Here is a 21,668-nt window from a genome sequence, read left to right as displayed (position 1 = left end):
GTCTGTATGCACAAGTTCAGGGAATAGCAGTAAACAATTATTATACAAATATTTTACTTCTAGTTTTACCAGTTTGAAATGTTTCATATATCTATCCAAATATTTAGCAATCCACTGAGATTTCAGAATTTATATATTGTAATAGTTATAAATTTTTATTTGACCTTTAGTGTCAAATTCACGTGAAATTTTACAGTTTGTATAAAAAGCTACGAGATCCCAGTTTACAAATTCCTATGGAGTTATTGCCAGTAATAAATTTAATACCGAACCACTGAACTTGGTTTGGTTGTTATTAACTGCAAAGTTAAAAATTAGGCTATCGGTGTTCCGCCCCCAACGGGTATCGAAACCCAATTTCTAGCGTTCTAGTACTACAGACTTACAGCTGAACCACTGTAGTATTGTTTATTTACAGTACGATGTCTTCAGGTGTTACAGGAATGAACAAGTTATTTGTTCATTAAAAAGAGTGAAAGTAAATAATTCTTACCTTAGTTTTATATGCATTATTTACTTGTAGTTAAGCACAAACTACACGATGGGCTATTTCGGACATTGTAATTCCTCAGACATACAGCTCTGCCACTGAGAGGACTCTATCCTTTAAGACTGCCAGTTAAACAATACACTCAATTCGATTGTAAATATAAAAACTCTCGTTTCAGATATTTTATTTAGGATTTGAATGTATTTCTCCTTCTTTTATCTTTAGAACCTCTGTTTGTTTGAAGTTAAGTACAAAGTTATACAATGCTATCTGTGCCTTTAGAACCTCTATTGGCAGTTATAAAATTTATTACAATTCACAGTCGAATCCATTTGATAAATGTTGATTGAAACTTTACTAGGATATTTATAAGGGAGCTTTAGTAGTGTTTAACTATAATTCTATAAAGACTATATATAAACTTGATACGTTAGAGATTAGACTTTAGTAATTATACCCAAACAGAAGTGTATTAAACAGGCCTTACTAGAAACGTTTGAAAGGGATCTGTCACATGATTCATAACGATACAATAAAATAACCAAAAGTATCTTGAGCTACAACCGTTTCGTAGTTGTTGTAAAGAAAGTGGAATAAAGCAAACAAGAATGTTCACAGATAATTATAACACCTTACCAGCAAGACGTTCAGTTAACATGAACCTACCACATGACCAACACAACTATACGCATGATAATCTCGTTGAGGATTATGAAAAAGTTCACCATAATCTCTCCTTCTTGTCCTATTTGTCCACATATAATCCCAAAAGCGATACAGAAAACGATCAATCCTAAAGGAACATTAAGAAAATATAAATTAAATATGTTACTTGCGTGAAAGGCTAAAATATTCTTAGAAACACACACACAAATGTGTTGGGTATTCATTGTTTGTTTTCGAATTTCGCGCAAAGCTACACGAGGACTATATGCGCTAGCCGTCCCTAATTTAACAGTGTAAGACTAGGGGGAAGGTAGATAGTCATTACCACCCACCGCTAACTCTTGGGCTACTCTTTTACTAACGAATAGTGGGATTAACCATCACTTTATAACGCCCCTACGGTTAAAAGGGTGAGCATTTTTGGTGTGACGGGGATTCAAACCCGCAACCCTCAGATCACGAGTCGAGTGCCTTAACTCGCTGATAGTCATTGACCTGACGCCTGTAACAAGCCAACCGTACGTCAAATTTGAGAAAAATTTAGACTCCAAGTATCTGATTTTACGTTAAAATTAAATAGTTGTGGGAATTCCTTTTGATAATTTATACGTAATCAAAATAAAATAAACGACAAAAAATTAGGCTTAAGTACTACCTTATTTCTTCTCACCTTGTTTTATATGATTCTTTCTCAATTTTAAACAAATGAGTCTTAAAACCATGCGATAAGTTTGAAGTACTGAGATATAGGTGTTATGCCAAAAAACAATTAATTTTAGTTTGAACATAATTTTATAAAACTTACAGAAATCTGTTTTACTTCAAAATCTTAATTTCGTCAAGTAATAATTTCTTAAATGGAGCATATAGCAAAAGTGAATGTAATATTCGTACCCAAAACATTTGTTCCGTCTTTGTATTGAAGGTGCCTTTTGTCCACAAACTGTGTGAAATTATCGAAGTCGGTGTCGTTACTCGCGTTCACTGCTGTCCGGATAAAACTTGGTTTTGCCTTCACTTCTACGTAAACAGTTTCCACCTGCTGGAAACAAGCCTGCAGAAGATTTTCCGGAAACATATTTCTAAACAATAACAGGAAATAAAAGTTAAATTTTAGATAGAAATCATGTGATACAGTGATACTTTGAACAATTCGAAATAATTCATATAGAATGTCGCACTGAAAAATCCATTAATTTTCTTATTATAACAATATAACATTGTATAGTGGCCACACTCATAATGTGAGACTTTAAAACCAAGCCCTGACGGAGATGACTTGTTTTATTAGGTGGTTCAATGGTACAGCACCGTCCATGTCAGTCGAAATCATGACCCAGGAGTTTCTTTTCACCATGTACCACGCTGGTACAGCTGTGAGTCTACGAATTTACAACGCTAAAATTAGGGGTGCGATTCCACTCGGTGAACTCAGCACATAGCTCCATGTGGCTTTGCTATAAAAACACACAGTATTTTCACGTATCTATTTTGTCTACTTAAATATTAATAATATTTAAATAAAATAATAATAAGTACTAAAAATAGTTTTATAAGAAGCCCCAATACAGTGATATTAACGCTGACAATTTGTATAAAAAGTTAGCTCAGCATCTATCAAATGAGTTTAATTATATCAAATAGTCACATGTTAAGGTGGTTTTAAAGTCACACTTAATTTTTAATGAGAGCATCAGGTAAGTTTTCTGGTAGCTTAGAGGTAATTTTAGAGCTTATCAACCTAAAAACAGGTTTCGTTTTCGGTGGGCAGAGCATGGAAAGCCCATTATGTATTTAACAACAAATAAACAAACATGCATGTTTACTACAGCGGTTTTGATTAATAATAAAGCATCGGTCAGTTTCTTCTTGCCATAAAAAAATTCATAATGTACCGTATTTTACGCCTTATAAGACACTACATCATGGAAGACGCACCCTAATTTTTGAAAGACAATTCTAAGAAAATATATTCTGACTCAGAAACCAATACCGTGATGCAGTTGTGACTTGTTTTTCAACCAACTGAGTAAATGCAGTCAAATACATTATATTCTTCACAGTATTCGAGGGTTTGAATTACCGACCAAACATGCTCGCCCTTTCAGCCGTAGGGGCATTATAATATTACGGTCAATCCCACTATTCGTTGGTAAAAGAGTAGCCCAAGAGTTGGCGGTGGATGTTGATGACTAGCTGCCTGCCCTCTAGTTTTACACTGCTTAATTAGGGACGTCTAGCGCATATAGCTCTCGTGTAGCTTTGCGCGAAATTCGAAACAAACCAAAGCAAATCTTCCCAGTATATAGACAATATTAGTTAAATTGGATGTTTAATGCTCTTTAAAATACTTGTAATTAGTAAGCAATGAGGTTACTATCCATATGAGAGGCCGTTTTAAGTAGATCCTAAGCTAACCTCTTGACTTAACCCATTACTTTTTGTTTTGGAAGACGCATGGGGATTTTTCAAGGTATTTTTAAAGAAAAACGTGCGTTTTACAAGGCGTGAAATACGGTACTTTTACTGATTAACTGTGTTTGTCTAGAAGTAAAATTGTATTCTAAACTAAAAGTGACTAAAATATGTAACTTTTGAATATTGAAACTGTTGATTTGGTAAGCCGTTCGTTGAGTCCAAGTATCAGTCTATTTAGTTGTGTGTTAGAAGCTAACCTGATAAGATCCAGGAAAGCGTCTAATGTTGACACACTCTTATCTTCGGTGCCCGATCCCACTTCTTCCTTGATTGAAGGGTCTCCAGGGTGTATGCTACAAACCAGGATAATTCCAACAATAGCAGCTAACATGGTTGTAGCAAAGTAGTATGATAAGGCATAAGATCCCATCTTCCCGCTGGACTTTGGATCCAGTTGAGCGAGACCTTCAAAACGCAAAATATGATTAGGGATTAGTTATTTCAGCGAATCTAAAACAATACTGAGTTACACTATTAAAGTGTTTAACGAAAAACATTTCTCACAAATAGTAAACTGTTAGGTTAATGACTCTCAGTCACGCAAAGTTTACCAGGTTTTAACAAGATTTTCAAACACCAGTTTAATGAGTATAGGAGATCCAATGCACCAAATTTCTTTTTTTTTTTTTGAGATATCAGATATCGAAAGATATTGGCTCAGTGATTAGCGTGCCAGACTGTGAATCGAAGGATTCATAATTCACATCTCATTCTCGAAAAATTGTGTTCCACACTTTGGGTCTGTAACTTCCGTTATGAGAATGGTGCGAATGTAAAAAGAAAATTGGCCGAGCATGGCCAGGTTGTTAGGGCGCTCGACTCGTAATATGAGGATCGCGGGTTCGAATTCCTGTCTCACCAAACATGCTTGCACTTTCAGCCATGGGGATGTTATATAGTTACGATCAATCCCACTATTCGTTGCTAAAAGAGTAGCCCATGAGTTGGTGGTGGGTGGTGATGACTAGCTGCCGTCCCTCTAGTCTTACACTACAAAATTAGGGACGGCTAGCGCAAATAGCCCTAGTGTAACTTTGCGCGAAATTTAAAAACAAACAAACAAACCATCACTAACGGCTTGTCTGTTTCTTGTTATGCGCGAAGTTATACAAAGGGTTATCCGTGTTCTGCCCACTACGAATATCAAAACCTGGTTTTTAGTAGTATATAAGTTGGCAGACATACCATTTTGATACTAGGAGCCCATTACTGACGGCATAAATACCTTTCGATATACATTATTAACTTGTGTTTGAGATATTTTCATCTCAAAATGCTATTATTGTAAAACGGAAATCATTTTCAAGGCACTTAAAAAGCTGCTAGCAAATCAAATATTATCCTTTAAAAGCTTAATGTATTTACACTGGAGATCCACTTCGTTTCCATGGCGACAATCAAACATTTCGGATACTATAACGTATGTATCAAAGCAAAAGTCCTTAAAATAAAGACGATCTAATAACTTAATTAACGTTTTAGAGAACGCTGAATGTAATAGGATTTCTAAACCTGTCGTTAACCCTAAATAGGATTATTATTACATTACCCGATATCATGGACGAGACGATGAGTGGAAGAATCAGCATTTTCAACATCCTCATCAGAATATCTCCAGGAAACGAAACAAGCATAACGGTGTCCTCTCCGTAGTCAGCGAACCGAGCCAGGAAGCCAATTACGATACCAAGGAGAACACCACAAATTGTGAGTATCAACAGCAAATTTTCCTTCAGCCAGGACAGCACCTACAACCAGAGAAAACTTCCAACTGCTGCTTCGTATCATTAATGTATTATTGTTTAACTTCGTACACACAATGAAATGTACAAACGTGAGAACAAACGTTTGCACTTGCAGACGGAAACAAAAAACACCAACAAACAAGTCATCGGGTGTCCATTTATAAACATTATGTTGGGGTGTGAGAATTTTGTATCTTTTATATATTTAAAGCAAATCAAAATTATTTATAGATTCTTGTGTTACTATGAGAAAAACAGTTCTTTGTCGTTTAGCCCAAATAAGAGTTCTGTGTATTGCTCAACGGATGAATCGAGTCCTGAAATTAAGCGTTATAAATTCTCAAGCTCTCTGTTGAACCATTGAAGGAAAGTAAGGAGATAGCGGTTACTGATTATATTTCGATAATGGCATATAACTAGTAGTATCGTGTAGCAGTTTGGTATTCTAGGAAATACCTATGGTTAGTGCTTTGTGAAATTCAATAGTACTCGATTTAAATTTTCAAGTACCCCATCCCACTTACAATCAAATAAAGCTAAAACAAATGACATCCTTTATAAATAACCTTTGTTAGGCTGAACGAAATTCCAGTGTCATTTTTCACCATTAACCATTATATTCTCCTCAGTATTTGTTGGACGACTAATAGTTGTATAGTCATCACTACTTTAGGGCTAATTAGGGCTGTATTGTCTTCCCTATTATAATGTCTTCACTATTTGTTGGACTAATGAGAGCTGTATTGTCATTACTGTTTGTTGAGCTAATAAAGGCTGTTTTTGGGTTAATTAGAGCTGTTTGTCATCGTTATTTGTTGGTCTACTGAGAGCTGTATTGCCATCGTTATTTGTTGGTCTTATGAGAACTGTATTGTCATCACTGCTTGTTGGTCTTATGAGAACTGTATTGTCATCACTATTTCTTGTGCTAAAGAAAGCTGTATAGTCATCATTGTTTGTTGAGCTATTAAGGGATGTTTCTATTATCATCACTATTTTTGGGCTAATTAGAGCTGTATTGTCATCGTTATTTGTTGGCCTAATGAGAACTGTATTGTTATCAATGTTTGTTAGTTTTAGTGAGATCCGTATTGTTATCACTATTTGTTGGTTTAATGAGAACTGTACTGTTATCACTATTTGTTGGTCTAATGAGAACTGTATTGTTATCATTATTTATCAGTTCTAGTGAGAACTGTACTGTTATCACTATTTGTTAGTTCTAGTGAGATCCGTATTGTTATCACTATTTGTCAGTTTTAGTTAGAGCTGTATCGTTATCACTATTTGTTGGTTTAATGAGAACTGTATTCTAGTGAGAGCTATACTGATTGCAGTTTCAGTTCTCATTTAATCAACTTTTGCTTTACTGTAAAGACTAACATATAGTACATTACTATGCAATACTGACTACCTAAGAATGTCGTGTATGTGGTTTTTCTTATAGCTATCTGCTGAGCCCATTAAGGGGAATTGAACCCCTGATTTTAGTGTTGTTAATCCTTAGAGTTACCGCTGTACTGGCGGCGGGGGGGGCAAGAATGTTGTAAACTGAACGCTGAGAAGTGTTTAGTACGTTTGTGGCTTCAAAGGCAGATGGGAAAGGTGCCATTAAGTTGTAACACAATCTATACCCTTGTGTCTTGCACAAACGAAATATTTTTGAAATCAAAAAGTGTAGATTAAGTTCAACTGCTAACAGCTGGATAAGTGGACAAAAGTATAGCGCAGACTAGTGGTCAGGACACTCGACTCACAATTTCTGGATCGCTGGATCAAATCTCGGATTCGATCATGCCCACCATTTCATCTGTATAAGCGTTGTAATATTTCAATCAATCCCACTATTCGTTGGTACAAGAGAAGCACAGTTCGTGGTATTGACTAGCTGCCTTCTTTATAGTGTCTATCACTTCAAAACTAGGGACGGATAAAAGAGATAGTTCTCGAGAAGTTTTGCGCGAAATTAGAAAAAAACATGTAAGAAACTCTATGCATTCACTACCTTTATCATATTTTGAATAAAGTTATTAACACTAGCTTCAGATATAAGTTATGGAAATCAATTATTTTCAAAATCTCAGTCAAATATTTCATATATTATTTTATCTTTCTGCGAAGTCAATATAAAATATTATTTCGATTTCATCATTTTGTGTCAAACTTGTGTTTTGTTACAAAATATTATTTTAGTTTGATAGAAAACTAATGACCATGCAGCAAAATGTCCATCTAGAGGTCGTTAACCTAAAGATCAAACGGATTTACAACGCTAAAATTAGGGGTTCGATTACCCTCGGTGGGCTGAGCAGATAGCCTATGTGGCTTTGCTATAAGAAAAAAAAACACACGACAAAAACTACTTGTGTAAGATAATCATTTTGTTTTTACTTAAAACGTTTGAATGTTTTATATATATTTTACGTTGTTATGGTAAGCTGGATTGACAACGATTGCATCTGAAACTGTTCATTCGGTTTCTTTACAACAAAAATTACAAGCAAATATTCACGTTACACATATGAATAATTTAATTAATAACGTAGTCACGATATGAAAAAAAAATCCACATATAATTTTGATTAAGGTCTCCAAAATAATGTGATTTTTTTATCAAAGCCACATCAGGCTATTTGCTGAGTCCACCGAGGGCAAGCAAAGCCCTAATTTTGACAATGTAGATCCGAGTACTTACCTTTGTCCCAATGGAGGACCTCCAACATAAATCCCTTTATAATCTCATTAAACCTTCGAATTTAAATCCCTTCATCATTTTATTGAGATCTACAAAATAAAGTCCTTCATAAATGTATTAAAGTCTTCAAATTGAAATCCTTCATCATTTTATTGAAACCTCCAACATAATTCTCTGGTGGAGTCTTTAAAGTGTACGCTAATGATGTCTTTACGTGCATGTACAGTAGGTAATTCGATCCTTATAAAAATGGTGTTCAAGTTACTACGCTCTTATAAATCCACCTCCTACCATGCCAATTGCACTCGTTGTTTTTGTTGTTTGTTATCAAGTACAAAACTACACAAAGGATTATCTGTGCTCTACTCACCACAGGTGTCGAAACTCGGTTTCTAACGGTATAAGTCCGTAGACACACTGCTGTGGCACTGGTGGGCGTTGATCGCATTCAGTCTGATTACTATGATTACGCAATATTGTTCGATACTACAGTTAACATTGTAACAAACATTTGATAAGGACCACGTGATTAATCTTAGAATCTTTCTGCAGATCTTCTACTATACGCAGTCTCTATTTTCTAATACAGTGGTTCCCAAACTGGGGATAAATTACCCTGGGGGTAATTTAACAATTTATCGGGGTAATGGAGGGGTGACAGAAAAAAAGTTAAAATTCTGAAAATCAAGAAAATATTGAGGTAGCTGGTATTAGGATTAATGTTAACTTAGTCTTAGTATGTAAATTTGTAAATTAAACCTATTTTAAGTATGTAATAAAGTTAAACCAAATAACAATAAACATCAAAAACTAATATACAGTAGTAGAAAAGAAAAAATATGTATCTAAGTGTGTGGTAACCTAAAAGTATTTTGACAAGTATGCTTCAGAACACAAGTCACTCAGTAACCCTAATGACTCATCGACGTGTCCAGTACGCGTCACTCATTGCCTGAGGTAACCTCTATTTCACACTGTCAGTTTCTATGTGAGCATCAGCCGAGGTAGACAAAACCTGGTATGTATGTGTACTGCCCTGTGCAGTATAGTTAGTATTTACCTACTATTACATCATTCCTATGCTGAATAAGCTCTTTTAATGCTATCTAGAATGCCATGAAAAAATAAATAATAAGTTCACATTGTTCACACTTTTTTATGCAGTTTTTCTTTTCTTTTCTGCAGATTAAACAATAAAATGTCTAAAAAGCGCACCTACTCTGACGCCTTTCTTCGCTATGGCTTTGTGAATTTACCTTCTGGTGGAGAGGATCGGCCACAATGTGTAGTATGTCACAAAGTGTTGACAAATGAAAGCCTCAAGCCATCAAAACTCTCAGCTCACCTCCAGAAGTGCCATCCAAATCTTCAAAACGAGGATCAGGCTTATTTTCAGCGCCGGGCTGTAGCACTGAAGAATATCCAGTTCGGTTCATCTGGAATTCAAGCCCATAAGCTTCAAGGTGCGGTCAAAGCATCTTACTTTGTTGCATATAAAGTTGCCGAACAACAAAAATGCTACACCATTGCAGAGAATCTGATTATGCCTTGTGCATACGAGATGGTAAGCAAGGTATGTGGGGAGGATCAAGCGAAGAAACTGAGTGTCATATCTCTATCAAACAACACAATCCGCCGACGAGTCGATGACATGGCATCAGATATTCTGTCCCAAGTTACAACAGAGATCAAGGAAAGCTCATATAGCAAATTCTCCTTGCAATTTGATGAATCGTGTGACGTAGCCAGTTGTGCTGTTCTCCTTGGGTTCGTTCGTTACGTCCACCAGGACAAGATTAAAGAAGAGTTCCTATTATGCGAAGATCTGCTGACAACCACGAAGGGAGAAGATATCTTCAATATCATCAACAGTTTCTTTACCACGAATGGATTGGATTGGAACAGCGTTCAACAGGTAGGGATAGATGTTTATATAAAGTCTAGATTAGTATAAATACAATGAATTACATGGCATATAGTCATATAGTTTTATTTATTGTACAAGTAGCTGTAGTGTAGCTAATATTTTATACATAATTCACAAAAAAGTATCGTGCCTGTCGTACTGAAATACTAAAGTACCAAAATAAATTAAATTAAAACCATATAATTATAACGCAAAAGATAAGTAAGAATGACTAACTGACGCAATCTATAATAGCTTTTCTTTTTTAATCTAGGTCTCCGTCGATGGAGCACCGTCGATGATGGGTCGTAATCGTGGATTAAGGGGCCTCATACAAGCTGTGAATCCAGGAATTTCTGTAGATCATTGCATCATTCATCGGTACTCTCTTGGATCAAAATGCCTGCCTGGTAATCTGAAATTAGTGTTTGAAGATGTGTTGAAAATCGTCAATTTTATCAAGTCCAGGGATGTGAATTCGCGCATATTCAGGGAGCTGTGCAAGGAAATGGGAGAGCAGTATCAAGTTCTGCTCTACCACACCGATGTTCGCTGGTTGTCACGAGGCAAGGTTGTACGTCGAGTCATTGAGCTCGGAACGGCTCTTCAGGAATTTCTGAAACAAGAAGAATCTCCTTTTGCTACCAAGTTCACTGATAAGGAGTGGCTTGCTCGACTTTGTTACTTGGCTGACATATTTGCGGAGCTGAACAGTGATAATCTGCAACTCCAGGGCCAAAACACGACTGCCATTGATGCCCATCACACTGTGACTGCATTTCTGGGAAAACTTAGACTCTGGATTCGACGCTTGGAGAAAGGAGTGATCGCTCAGTTTCCCACCCTAGACCAGTTTGTTGAGGAGAATAGTTATGATACTGGATCACTTTTACAGACCATCAACAAAGAGATGAGCGACCATTTGAAGGGGCTTGAAACAAGCATGCAGCACTACTTTCCAGAGAGTGACCTAAAAACAGCCAGTCTTCAGTGGATCATTCATCCCTTTTCTGTACCTGATGAGGCCATTCATGATGATGATTTCCCTGCAAAGGAGGAGTGGATCACAATGCGAGCAAATGAAGCCTTGAAAGTCAAATTCCAAAACCAAAATGCAGATTTCTTTTGGATTTCACAACTAGCTGACTCGCCAACTCTGTCCAAGAGAGCCTTGAAGTTGTTGGTATCATTCTCAACAACGTATCTGTGCGAGAAGGGGTTCTCAAACGTGCTGGGGATGAAAACAAAAAGGAGGACTCGCTTGAATGTTGCAAACGATGCCAGGCTGGCACTTTCAACCACAAAGCCAAGAATTCCTAAACTAGCTTCAAGTATGCAACTCCATCCATCCCACTGATGTTCTTGACACCTTTGGCAATATTCATTAGAAATGCACAATGATCAAATACAATAATTAAAAGTGTAATTCAGTGTAAATAAATTATATAAATAAATTGTAAATAAATAAAGTGTAATAAATAAAGTGCAATATATCTCTAGTTTAATTTAGCCATATATATCAATGTTGAAAACATTTTGTGAAAGGGGTAACATGCTTAATGTGGCATGTTAAATTGGGTAACAAGCTGAAAAATTTGGGAACCACTGTTCTAATAGGACGTTTAAGCAAACTAAAGCCACAAGCGTCCATTGAGGCTGCATCTGCAGACTTGATAAATATAAGATGGAATGGAATTGGTGCAGTTCCGGCTTGCTAGACCTTCTTTTCTATGAAAAGAACCGTTGGTTTCAAGGTGTATCTGAAAGCCTTTGCGTATTTGTCAACTTTTAATACCGGGAAATACGTTAGGGTTCACCGCAATGACGTTTTGAATTGTAAATGTTTCTTTGGTTATCTAAACATCAATAGCATTAAAAGCTTCCTTGTCGAATGTTTGAGATAATTATTTGACTTTACTTTGTATAGCAAATCGCCACAGGTATATATTTTACTGAAAAGGACTGTGACATATTTACCCATATTACACCATTCACTGCCAACTCTTGGTCTATTTTTTTAACAACGAATAATGACATTAACCGTAACATTGTGATGTCCCCTCGGCTGAAATGGCGAGGGAAAACATAGTCGGTGGCAAGGATTCAAACCCGTGATCTGATCTGCAGAATGCGAGTCGGGAGCCCTAAGCACCAGGCCATGTCTAATTAAGTAGAAGAAATAATATTACAAAAATAATTTTTCTATGAAAAGAAATTTATGGCGAGAATGTTTCATACTAAACTCGAAAATTACTGAGGGAGAACGTATTTCATGTTGCTGATTTCAAATATTTATGCGTGAATTAACTGTCCTGTTGTTTCAATTTTAAGAAATCTTTACTGAATCGGTTTGTTCTTGGTATGATGCAGATAAAAACATTTCCTACTTATCAGATGAAAGTGACGTTCATTGAAATTAACTATCCACACATTTTAAAGCTTGCTAAAAGGTTTGCTTTAATAATTTCATATACATGAAGGAGGTTCAAAAAATAAGAATGTGTTCTTTAATGTCCAATCCTCTAAAAGTAATAATATCATCGTTTCCGAAAAAAAAAAACTGAAAATTATATTTCCAGTACTTGTCCTAATTGTTTTTATGGTGTTTGTTTGCTTTTAAATGAATTTTGCGCACATATACTCAAAAACTAATTCATCTAGCTCTTACTAATTTAAAAAATTAAAGCCTAGAGAGAAAACATCATCTACCTGTGACATTATAACGTTCACGTGTCTGAAATGTTTGGTGATGAAATTCGAACCAGCGACCCGTAGGTTGCAAGACGAGCGCCCTAACCAGTTGGTCATACCGCGCCTTTTCTACATTGAAAGTTAGTTAAGCACTCACGTTCTTCTCTTTGTAAAAATGTCTGGAGATCAGGGCACTTGACCCGCAGATTCCTGGTTTGAATACCCGTCATCGAACATCCTTAACCTTTCAGCCATGTCAAAGTTATAAGCTGTTATAAGTCACGCTGTTCTTTGGTAAAAGAGTATTCCAAGAGTTGGCGGTCAGTGGTGTTGGCTTCCGTCTTCGTTATCACTGCTAAATTAGGAACAGCTAGCGCAAATAACCTTCGAGTTTTATTAGAAAATCGAAATGTTTACAATAACGGTTAAGACTGTATCATTGACCATCCATAAAAATTAACAAATAGAATATCCTGTTTTAAGATTAAGAAAATTAAACTCAATTATATTTGATAATGCTTTCCTATGAGTTAAAGTAATCAGTGATTACTTGTAAAATTGCACGTAGAAAGCTATATATACTTAAGACAAAAACATAGTTTATCTCATTCAGACCTAATTTTACTCATGCTGTAATTTCGTAATTTCAGAAACAGGTTCCGGTCTCGATTTGGTCATGATGGCAAATAAAGATATTAGAGATGCTTAAAGTATCATTGAATGTTATTTGTAATAATTCTCATTTACACTAGTATTCTTTTCTCTTTCGACTGTAAGTTTTACAGTTCCAGTTCCACTGGACGAATAGAATAAGAAACTATAAATAACATTTTACAATAATAGTCTCTCTTGTCTTATAATGAATGCATAATTTTGTAATAGCTTAACTCAAAACCATACAGGTCTTTCGTAACGAAAGATTGAAAGTTTTAACAGTTTCACACAACCATTTAGATTGGCCATTTGTAACTGACATAAACCTAGTTTTTTCTGGTTCAAAACATTTGTGTTGTAAATAAACAAATTAAAAGAATAATTTATATTTTGAAGTCAAAATGCAGATTGATTCAGTGTATTTGTGTCGTGCAATATTATTATAAATTAATTACGAATTAAAAATTATATACTTTGATTTATTAAAGGTTGTTCGAATCGAACCTCAAAGGGAAGTCTCAGACGAATTTTCTCACCAAAAATAGCCCGGCATAGTCAGCTGGTTAACGCACTCGACTTGTAATGTGAGAGTCGCGGATTCGAATCTCCGTCACACCAAACATGCTCGCCCTTTCAGCTGTGGGGCGTCGTAATGTGACGGTCAATCCTACTATTAAATGGTAAAAGAATAGCCCAAGAGTTGGCTGTGGGTGGTGATGACTAGCTGCCTTCCATCTAGTCTTACACTACTAAATTTGGAAGGCTAGCGCAGATAGCCCTGGTGTAGCTTTGCGCGAAATTCAATAAGAAACAAATAAACTCGCCAAAGGAAAAAAACAAAATCTCTCACTGAGATACTCTTTCGTAGCAAAGCACGGAGAGATTTTCTTACCAAAAATGAGAAGGAAACCCATGATTGATGTTCTTCTTAATAGCAAGCCCCAGGAGGATTTTTTACCAAAAAAAGGAAAGTTATCTCTGATAGAAGTACACTTTAATAGTAACGCACAGGCGACTTTTCTTACCAAAATAGCGAAAGGAATCCCTAACTGTGGTACTCTTTCATAGCAAGGCTTGAATGTATATTGTTACCAAAAAAAAGTTATCCCTGATCGAGGTACTCTTTATAAGCAAGGCCAAGGCAGGTTTTCTCACCAAATTGGGGGAACCTGTTGTTGGAAGTGTTCTTTGATAACCGGGCAAGGGCGTATTTTTTCACTGAAAATGGGTAAAACCCTTGATTAAAGAGTTCTTTAGTTCCAGGCGGATCTTTTCAACAAATACAAAAAATATCAAAAAGGAAAGGCTTAGTGAAGGTGATCCTATATTCTTACCTTTCCTTTTCGTGCCACAGTTATTACAGTTAATGAGTCACTTGTGTCTATTGTCGGACTGTTGGTGCTGGCAGAAAAACCATTGCTGTGGCTACGCTCGAGAAGTGGTCTCTGTTCTTTCATCGTTTCAACCGTGCTCAGTCTATATTTCGAAACAGTAGGCTCAGACAGATCTCTTTAAATACGTTTTCTTCCTAAACGGTAACAAAGACGATGCTGATACGTTGCTAACACTATTTATGTCTCAAAAATACCAGGACACATGTCACGGCTATTCCGTACGGTGCACTATGTTGCTATGCGTGAACTTATACGTTGTTATATTTTCTACGAACGTTATTCAAATAAATACAACAGTTAGCCGTAAATTAAGTCCTTCCTTACATGTATCTGTCTCACAGTGAGTTCTGCTTCAAAGACAAGATTAGAAGGCTTAACAGAAGCTGTAGCAGTGTTTGGAAGGAGACTACAGGAGACATTGAAGATCGATACGCTGTAGCAGGGAAGCGGGGACACGGCTCCGACAAGGCGCTTGTATTAACAGCAGTGGACTGGCGTATAGCTGAAGATACACTTCCTTGAGCAGTATTGGACTGCACAATCAATTATACAGAAAATTTAGTAGGTACAATAGCAGAACAGAATGAAGAATAATTGAGATCGTGTGTAATGATGTATCTGTGATCACGTGTCAATGTTATCATATAATTATAAGATCAATAGTGTTAAACAGTGTGTATATTTTAACTTAGAAATAAAATAAACAATTTAAAATTAATGACAATATGGATTACATTGCTGCCCGAAAATATGTTTTGACTATACGTTTTCCCATGTGATATAATTTAGTTTTCAGTAGGATGTGTGTAGTAAAAGAATTAAATGTAAATTTCAACAAGAGAGAATTCTCAATAGTCGCAGCACTTGAAAATCTCTTAGACAGGATTAGAGTAAATTAATCTATGAGACCTGTTTTCCCCCCTTTTTTATTAGCTATATTTTTGTGCTACAGCAAAACCAAGCGTAGAGGGCGCGTATACCCCGTTTAATTTTGTTATTCATCAGGATCTCTACCAGCCTATCGTCAAATTGGATTTTTTTTAGGTAGGATTAGAGTAAATTAATCTATGAGACCTTGGGCGTGGTAAAATACATGATTCGAAATTGTAATTAGATCTCAAATGGGTCAAGAGATGACGGAACTATGAGCTAAAATTTGTACTTAAAAAAAAAAACACTTCAGAGTCGTTCTATGAGCCGTTATGCCGAGGCCAAAACCTTGTAGACATACAGTAGCTGAGCGGTAAGTATAGAGGCTTATAACGCTAAAAACGGGGTTTCTATACTCAAGGTGGGCACAGCACTGATAATCCATTGTGCAGTTTTAAGCTTAACAAGAAGAACACAAAAAAATGTTACTATCGACTTCAATAAAGGATAGAATGTAGATTAAAAATATATAACTATCAAAACCTACGTGGCACACACTATGTGACAGATTTACCATTATACATCTGTTTTGATATCATTGTTTAGGTTAAATCTATATTTAGAAATGCACATAATTTATACTGTTACATCTGTATAGCAAAATTCCCGCTTATTCACTGTGTTGAAGATACTCGAGTGTATGAATCAACAATATATGTGCGTACGTAAAAACCTAGGGTATCTTCAATATCGTTGTGCAGGCTGAGATTTCTAAAAACTCTCTCCACGCCTATAAATGCAATCAATGCGACGCTCCAAGAGACAGTATATATTATTAGTTTGACATAATTGGTGTACTGTAAAGCTTGGAAGCTATAACTGTGATAAACGCTTTTTAATCACGAAACTTCAGATATTTGATCAGGAACGTTAATAGATTTCGAACATTACAAACAGTTCAACTTTAATGGATTCACATCGGATATTAGTATTTTCACAAAAGCATTATATAACTTCAGCTGTGAAAAAGTCGACGTGTGATCAGCGAGGAACGCAGGGATAGCTAGCTCCCTGTTAAAGAAATTTTACCTGCATCAACTCGAAATTAACTCGTTCATCATGAGCCCTCGATAAGACATCAAGGAAGTTCCAGACCACAAAGAAGTCTCGATTGTAATAACCGTTATCGTAAATTGTATTATTATTTGTATATTAAAATCAATTTGTATTAAAAAAGAAGCTGTATGTATCAATCTTGTTAGAAAGTATCATTGGTTTGATACATGTCGACATTTTTTTAACTTCTAAATTTAAATTATTATTTAATTGAGTTTCAGGATATTTGAAATTGTTATACCTAACAAACAAATTAGGAATTCGTCCAGGATCTGAATCAAAGACAAAATTCGATTTAAATTATAATTCAAATCATAATTCAGTTTATACCTATCAGTGCCAATAAGATTTAATCGTGTCTCATTACCACGGTTTCCTTTAAATCATCCTTCTTTTAACAATTAGAAATATATACAAAAGTGAATTGCTCGAAATTGCCAAAGTTTCAAAACTAGAGATTGAGAAATCAATGAGAAGAAATGAAATAAAAAATTATGTTATTAAAATTCTAGTCGATAATTATTTGTTGCCTGAAGAAGTGTTAAAGGAATATTCTAGTGTCCACACTGTTCAATTGGGGTTGAGTGACAAAGATAAGTTTGAGATCCAGCTAAAACTCAAACAAATCGAACTTCAACAAGCCCGTATCGAAGTTGAAAGAGAAGGAAAATGTCTCGAGGCTGAACAAGCTTGTATTGAAACCGAAAAAGAAAGTAAGCTGACAGAAATGGAAAGAAACTCGACTCCGATCGACCGAGGTAAAATTACAGCTTTGAACTTAATGTTAAAATATCATCATTTAATGAACATAAAGTTGATAAATATTTCTAACATTTTGAAAAGGCTGCCCATATAATGGAATATCCCATAAAAAATGGTCATTATTATTATTATTACAAAGTGTTTTGACTGGTAAAGCACAAGAAGCTTCTGATGCTCTCTCTATAAAAGAATCATGATGAGATTAAAAAGAAAGTTGAAACACTACAGAAAGCAGCTGCTCTTTCCGATGATTACAATTTAACACATAAAACCACTTTTCATAGAAAGTCTTGCCATATCAGCATAAACCTATATCTGTTCATTCCCCTAAAGTTGAGGATTTTTATAAAAAATCCAGCTCCTTCAGTTCGAAATCTGATGAAAGGCAGGACAAAATTTCATAAAGATCATCAAGGTCTGTCTGCCATTCTAATTAAAACCTTGTCATGTTGTGTCTGATTGTTGGTGTTTGAACAAAAAAGGAGGCAACATCCAGTACGTTTGTGTCCACTTGTAGATATAGTTTCATTAGATCAGGCCAGCTGCTCTGGACTCGTAGCCAATCCCAGTCACACCAAACATACTCGTTTTCTCAGTAGTTGAGGCGTTATTATGTGACGGTCATTCCTAATCAGTTGAAAATTAGGCGGTGGGTGGTGACTTCCTTCTAGCCTTAGACTGTTAAATTAGGGACAGCTAGCACAGATTGCCCTTGTGTTGCTTTGCGCGAAATTGAAATACAAACAAACAATCCATTAGATCGAAATTGTAATACAAACAAACAAATCATTATATCAGCGGATGTTAATGATTCGGCTACTGATGCAAAGGCTAATGTAGTCAGAGAGGAGTTTAGACCTTTAGTGTCTGTTGGTTTTGTGTCTTTGATAAATGACACTACTAATACCATACCAATGCGTATTGTATTCTACGTAATATTAGGGTGACTCAATCATTGTTGTTAGAAGGTATATTGCTTTCGATTCTAGTTCTGCAACTGATCAGTCTGTTATTGCTCAGAGTATTTAGGGTGGCTTTGTTAATGTTCCTCTCCATAACGTTTATTTAACATCAGACCTAGTTTCAGGACCAGTTGTGGTTGGAGTAAGACCTGCTCTGCCAATAAAGGGTGTATTATTATTATTATTGTTGAGAAGCGACTTGGCTGAGGGAAAAGCTGTTGCTGAACCCAAAATGCTTGGTGAGCCGATCACTAAGAAATTAAGCTACAAAGAAATGATAGACGCATATTTACAGGAAGATATAATGTATTTGTATAAGTCATATTTTATAACTGACAGAAACCTTGTAAATAATTGTTCTACTGACAATTCTTCGGTAACTGATAATAATGGATGTGATAGATTTGGTTCATTTGTTGAACTTTTGTTTGCTAGAAGCAAACTGATCGTCGAGCAAGAAAATGATCTGCAGATGTCCTCGCTGTTTGAGTATAAATAAATATTTAAATATTTAAAATTGTAGTACATAACAGCTAGCATAAGAAATGGCAAGTTCATGGGCTTCTACATGCTTTGTGAAAAATTAACGCTGTTGTAGTTTCTCTTGTTAAACCGAAATATTTAGTTTATCACACGCTGTAGTTGAATTAGAAAAAGCAGTGTTGTTGATTGTTTTTGAATTTCGCGCAAAGCAACACGAGGACTATCTGCGCTAGCCGTTCCTATTTTTGTAGTGTAAGACTAGAGGGAAGGCAGCTAGTCATCATCACCCACCGCCAACTCTTGGGCTACTCTTTTACCAACAAATAGTGGGATTGACCGTAACATTATAACGCCCCATAGCTAAAAGAACGAGCATGAATAACCACTTTCTGCTCCATTGTCATAAGGTCTGGTTGTGCTATTTAGCTTCAGAAAAGCAACGAGTTTTGTCATCTTCAGTACAGAAAATTATGTAATATTTGAAATCAGATAGACAGTATGTTACTCTATCTATACTGATGGGACAACAGTTAGTCTACAAATTTAAAATGCTAAACTTCAGGGTTTAATTCTCTTCTGTCACTACATTAGAACAGTAAATGGTAAAACGTGACAGCTTTATAACTATGATGTAATTATATAATTGTGGCACTTATTTTATACCTGTTTGTATTGGTGGTTATAATATATACACAAACATGATTTTAAGTCTATATTCCCTACAAATATCAATAGTAGCTTACGGCAACTATTTGGTATTTATATGGACGATAACAATATTTCATACAAACATGATTGTACGTCTTATCCCTAGATAGCTAAGTTTTTTTTTAGTAGTATCACCTCCATCTTGACTGTGGTAGAGTGTTTGAAATATGCTATGCAAGATGGCTGGTTTGTTTGCTTCAAGCACAAAGTGGACCATCTGTGCTCTTCCCACCGAACAATCGAAACCCAATTATAAACGTTGCAAGCCTGCAAACTTACCCCTGAGCCACTTGGGGAAGTGTCTGTTATTGAAAAGACTAAACAGGTGTAACAACGGGTTTCTGACAGCTGAGATGTTCCTTTCCTCAAAGGTAAAGCACATAATTCTACTTTGGAGCCTTTAATGCTGAACTCTGTTTCTATGTTTCAAATTGTCGTCACCTTTTTCGTCAGCTCAAACTGAAGATAAATCGACTTTAAGGCTTAATAAAATATTGAATTAATTCATTTATGTTTAGATTAAATCACCCAAAAGTCATTGGAAGAATTTATTTTTTACAGGAAGAAATATTGTAAACAAAAAATTAATAAATAATAAAAATAAAGGCTGATGACGTTATAAGAACGTAAAGTAAGAATAGATATCAGGAACTTTGTACTATTATATTGTTGGTTTAATTGTAAAACACTGACACATAACAAATGCTGCCTCGTTCAACAATAGCTAATGGAGGTTTAACTATAACATTGTTTACTTGATACTTTATTGTAGGAACTACTGGCCACAACAGTTTGTATAGGACTGCTTCTCACGAGAATAGCTTATGTGATATAGAATATAATACTGAGGGAAGCAACAATAAATACTTAATAAAGTGTATTTATTGTAGCCGATACATCATTTGGTAAAATCAACGCAGTAGTTCATAGTGAGGCGTGTAAAAAATCCTTACTATTCTTCAGTTCTGATCTGTGCCCCTTCTCTATCAACCGAATTACGTTAGTAATAAGGTATGTCCACCAGGCAAGGCTCTAAGTAGTCGTAAGGATTGTTGATCTAAATTTTGTTGACTGATAAACGGCGTGTTTTTCTAGAATATTTTTAGATTGCCTACTCTAACTAGCGCTGGTTAGATAAGCTTAAACTTTTTTGCAATGAAAAGTATGGTGATAGTTGTATCGGAAAACCACGATGTTCCCATATACTTTGTAAACTCCTTCCTTACCTTATAAACTGAAGAATCCTGTTATACGGTCTAATAACACAAAACTCAGCTACGTCTTGGGTTTCGATGGCTAAGTGAAAACATAAGTGGTAGGCAACTTTCAGCACTCGTGGGCGCTAAGCACTGATAACTATATAGTTAGACGTACAAACAAATCTCTAACATAGTAATTTATTTCAGTGTTTTACAAAGTGGGAACCGCGGCCTCCCTGAAGGCTGTGAAGCATTTTTTTTTTTTGTTTTTTTGGGGGGGCGAAAATTAATATTAACTTTAAATAAACAACAAGCTTCTTTGAATTTCGCGTAAAGCAACACGAGGGCTATTTGTGCTAGCCCTTCCTGATTTAGCAGTGTAAGGCTAAAAGGAAGGTAGCTAGTCATCACCACCGACCGCCAACTCTTGGGCTACTCTTTTACCAATGAATAGTAGGATTGATCGTCACATTATAACGCCCCAATAGCTAAAAGAACGAGCATGATTAACTACTTTCTGCTCCATTGTCATGAGGTTTAGTTGTGCTATTTAGCTTCAAAAGAAACGAGTTTTGACTTCTTGTATGTCCAATAGTAGAATATCATAAGCTGTAATTGACACGTATTATAAATACTAACTTTAAACGTTTTTGTTTTAAAAACAGCCTTGTGTTGGATCTCAAAGGTCGTACAAGCCATAAAATATATTAGCTCTTAAACGTCAGTTTACACATTATGTGATAGGAATCAGCTCTTGGAAGTCGTAGCAGTCATGTAGTTTCTAATCACCAGTTTAGTTTGTGAATGAAAACATTTGCAGAAGTTCCATAAGTCAATCATTTTCAGGCC

The 21,668-nt window shown here is 35.7% G+C and overlaps 2 protein-coding genes across 3 annotated transcripts in view; one reads left to right on the top strand and one right to left on the bottom strand.

The window, feature by feature from the left end:
- Positions 1 to 21,668, bottom strand: part of LOC143237442 (excitatory amino acid transporter-like) — a 48,697-nt gene that overhangs the window by 10,172 nt on the left and 16,857 nt on the right. Inside the window, exons 1-5 of one of the 2 annotated variants that reach the window (XM_076476688.1) lie at positions 14,660 to 14,861; positions 5,184 to 5,382; positions 3,832 to 4,039; positions 2,051 to 2,238; positions 1,157 to 1,283 (exon numbers count right to left, since the gene is read on the bottom strand). In XM_076476688.1, coding sequence (XP_076332803.1) covers positions 1,157 to 1,283; positions 2,051 to 2,238; positions 3,832 to 4,039; positions 5,184 to 5,382; positions 14,660 to 14,782 — 845 coding nt within the window. In that variant the 5' untranslated portion in view covers positions 14,783 to 14,861. Of the gene's footprint in view, positions 1 to 1,156; positions 1,284 to 2,050; positions 2,239 to 3,831; positions 4,040 to 5,183; positions 5,383 to 14,659; positions 14,862 to 21,668 lie in introns of those variants that run through there. The other variant, XM_076476689.1, reaches the window with a different exon arrangement.
- Positions 9,037 to 11,698, top strand: LOC143239862 (protein FAM200C-like). Its single transcript, XM_076481444.1, has 4 exons — positions 9,037 to 9,092; positions 9,260 to 9,989; positions 10,255 to 10,390; positions 11,598 to 11,698. Exons 2-4 carry the CDS (start codon positions 9,273 to 9,275, stop codon positions 11,696 to 11,698), a joined length of 954 nt encoding a protein of 317 aa, XP_076337559.1. The 5' UTR covers positions 9,037 to 9,092; positions 9,260 to 9,272.

Source organism: Tachypleus tridentatus, chromosome 13 (assembly GCF_004210375.1).
Source record: "Tachypleus tridentatus isolate NWPU-2018 chromosome 13, ASM421037v1, whole genome shotgun sequence".
Classification (NCBI taxonomy): domain Eukaryota; kingdom Metazoa; phylum Arthropoda; class Merostomata; order Xiphosura; family Limulidae; genus Tachypleus; species Tachypleus tridentatus.
This window is presented reverse-complemented; position numbering and strand designations above follow the sequence as displayed.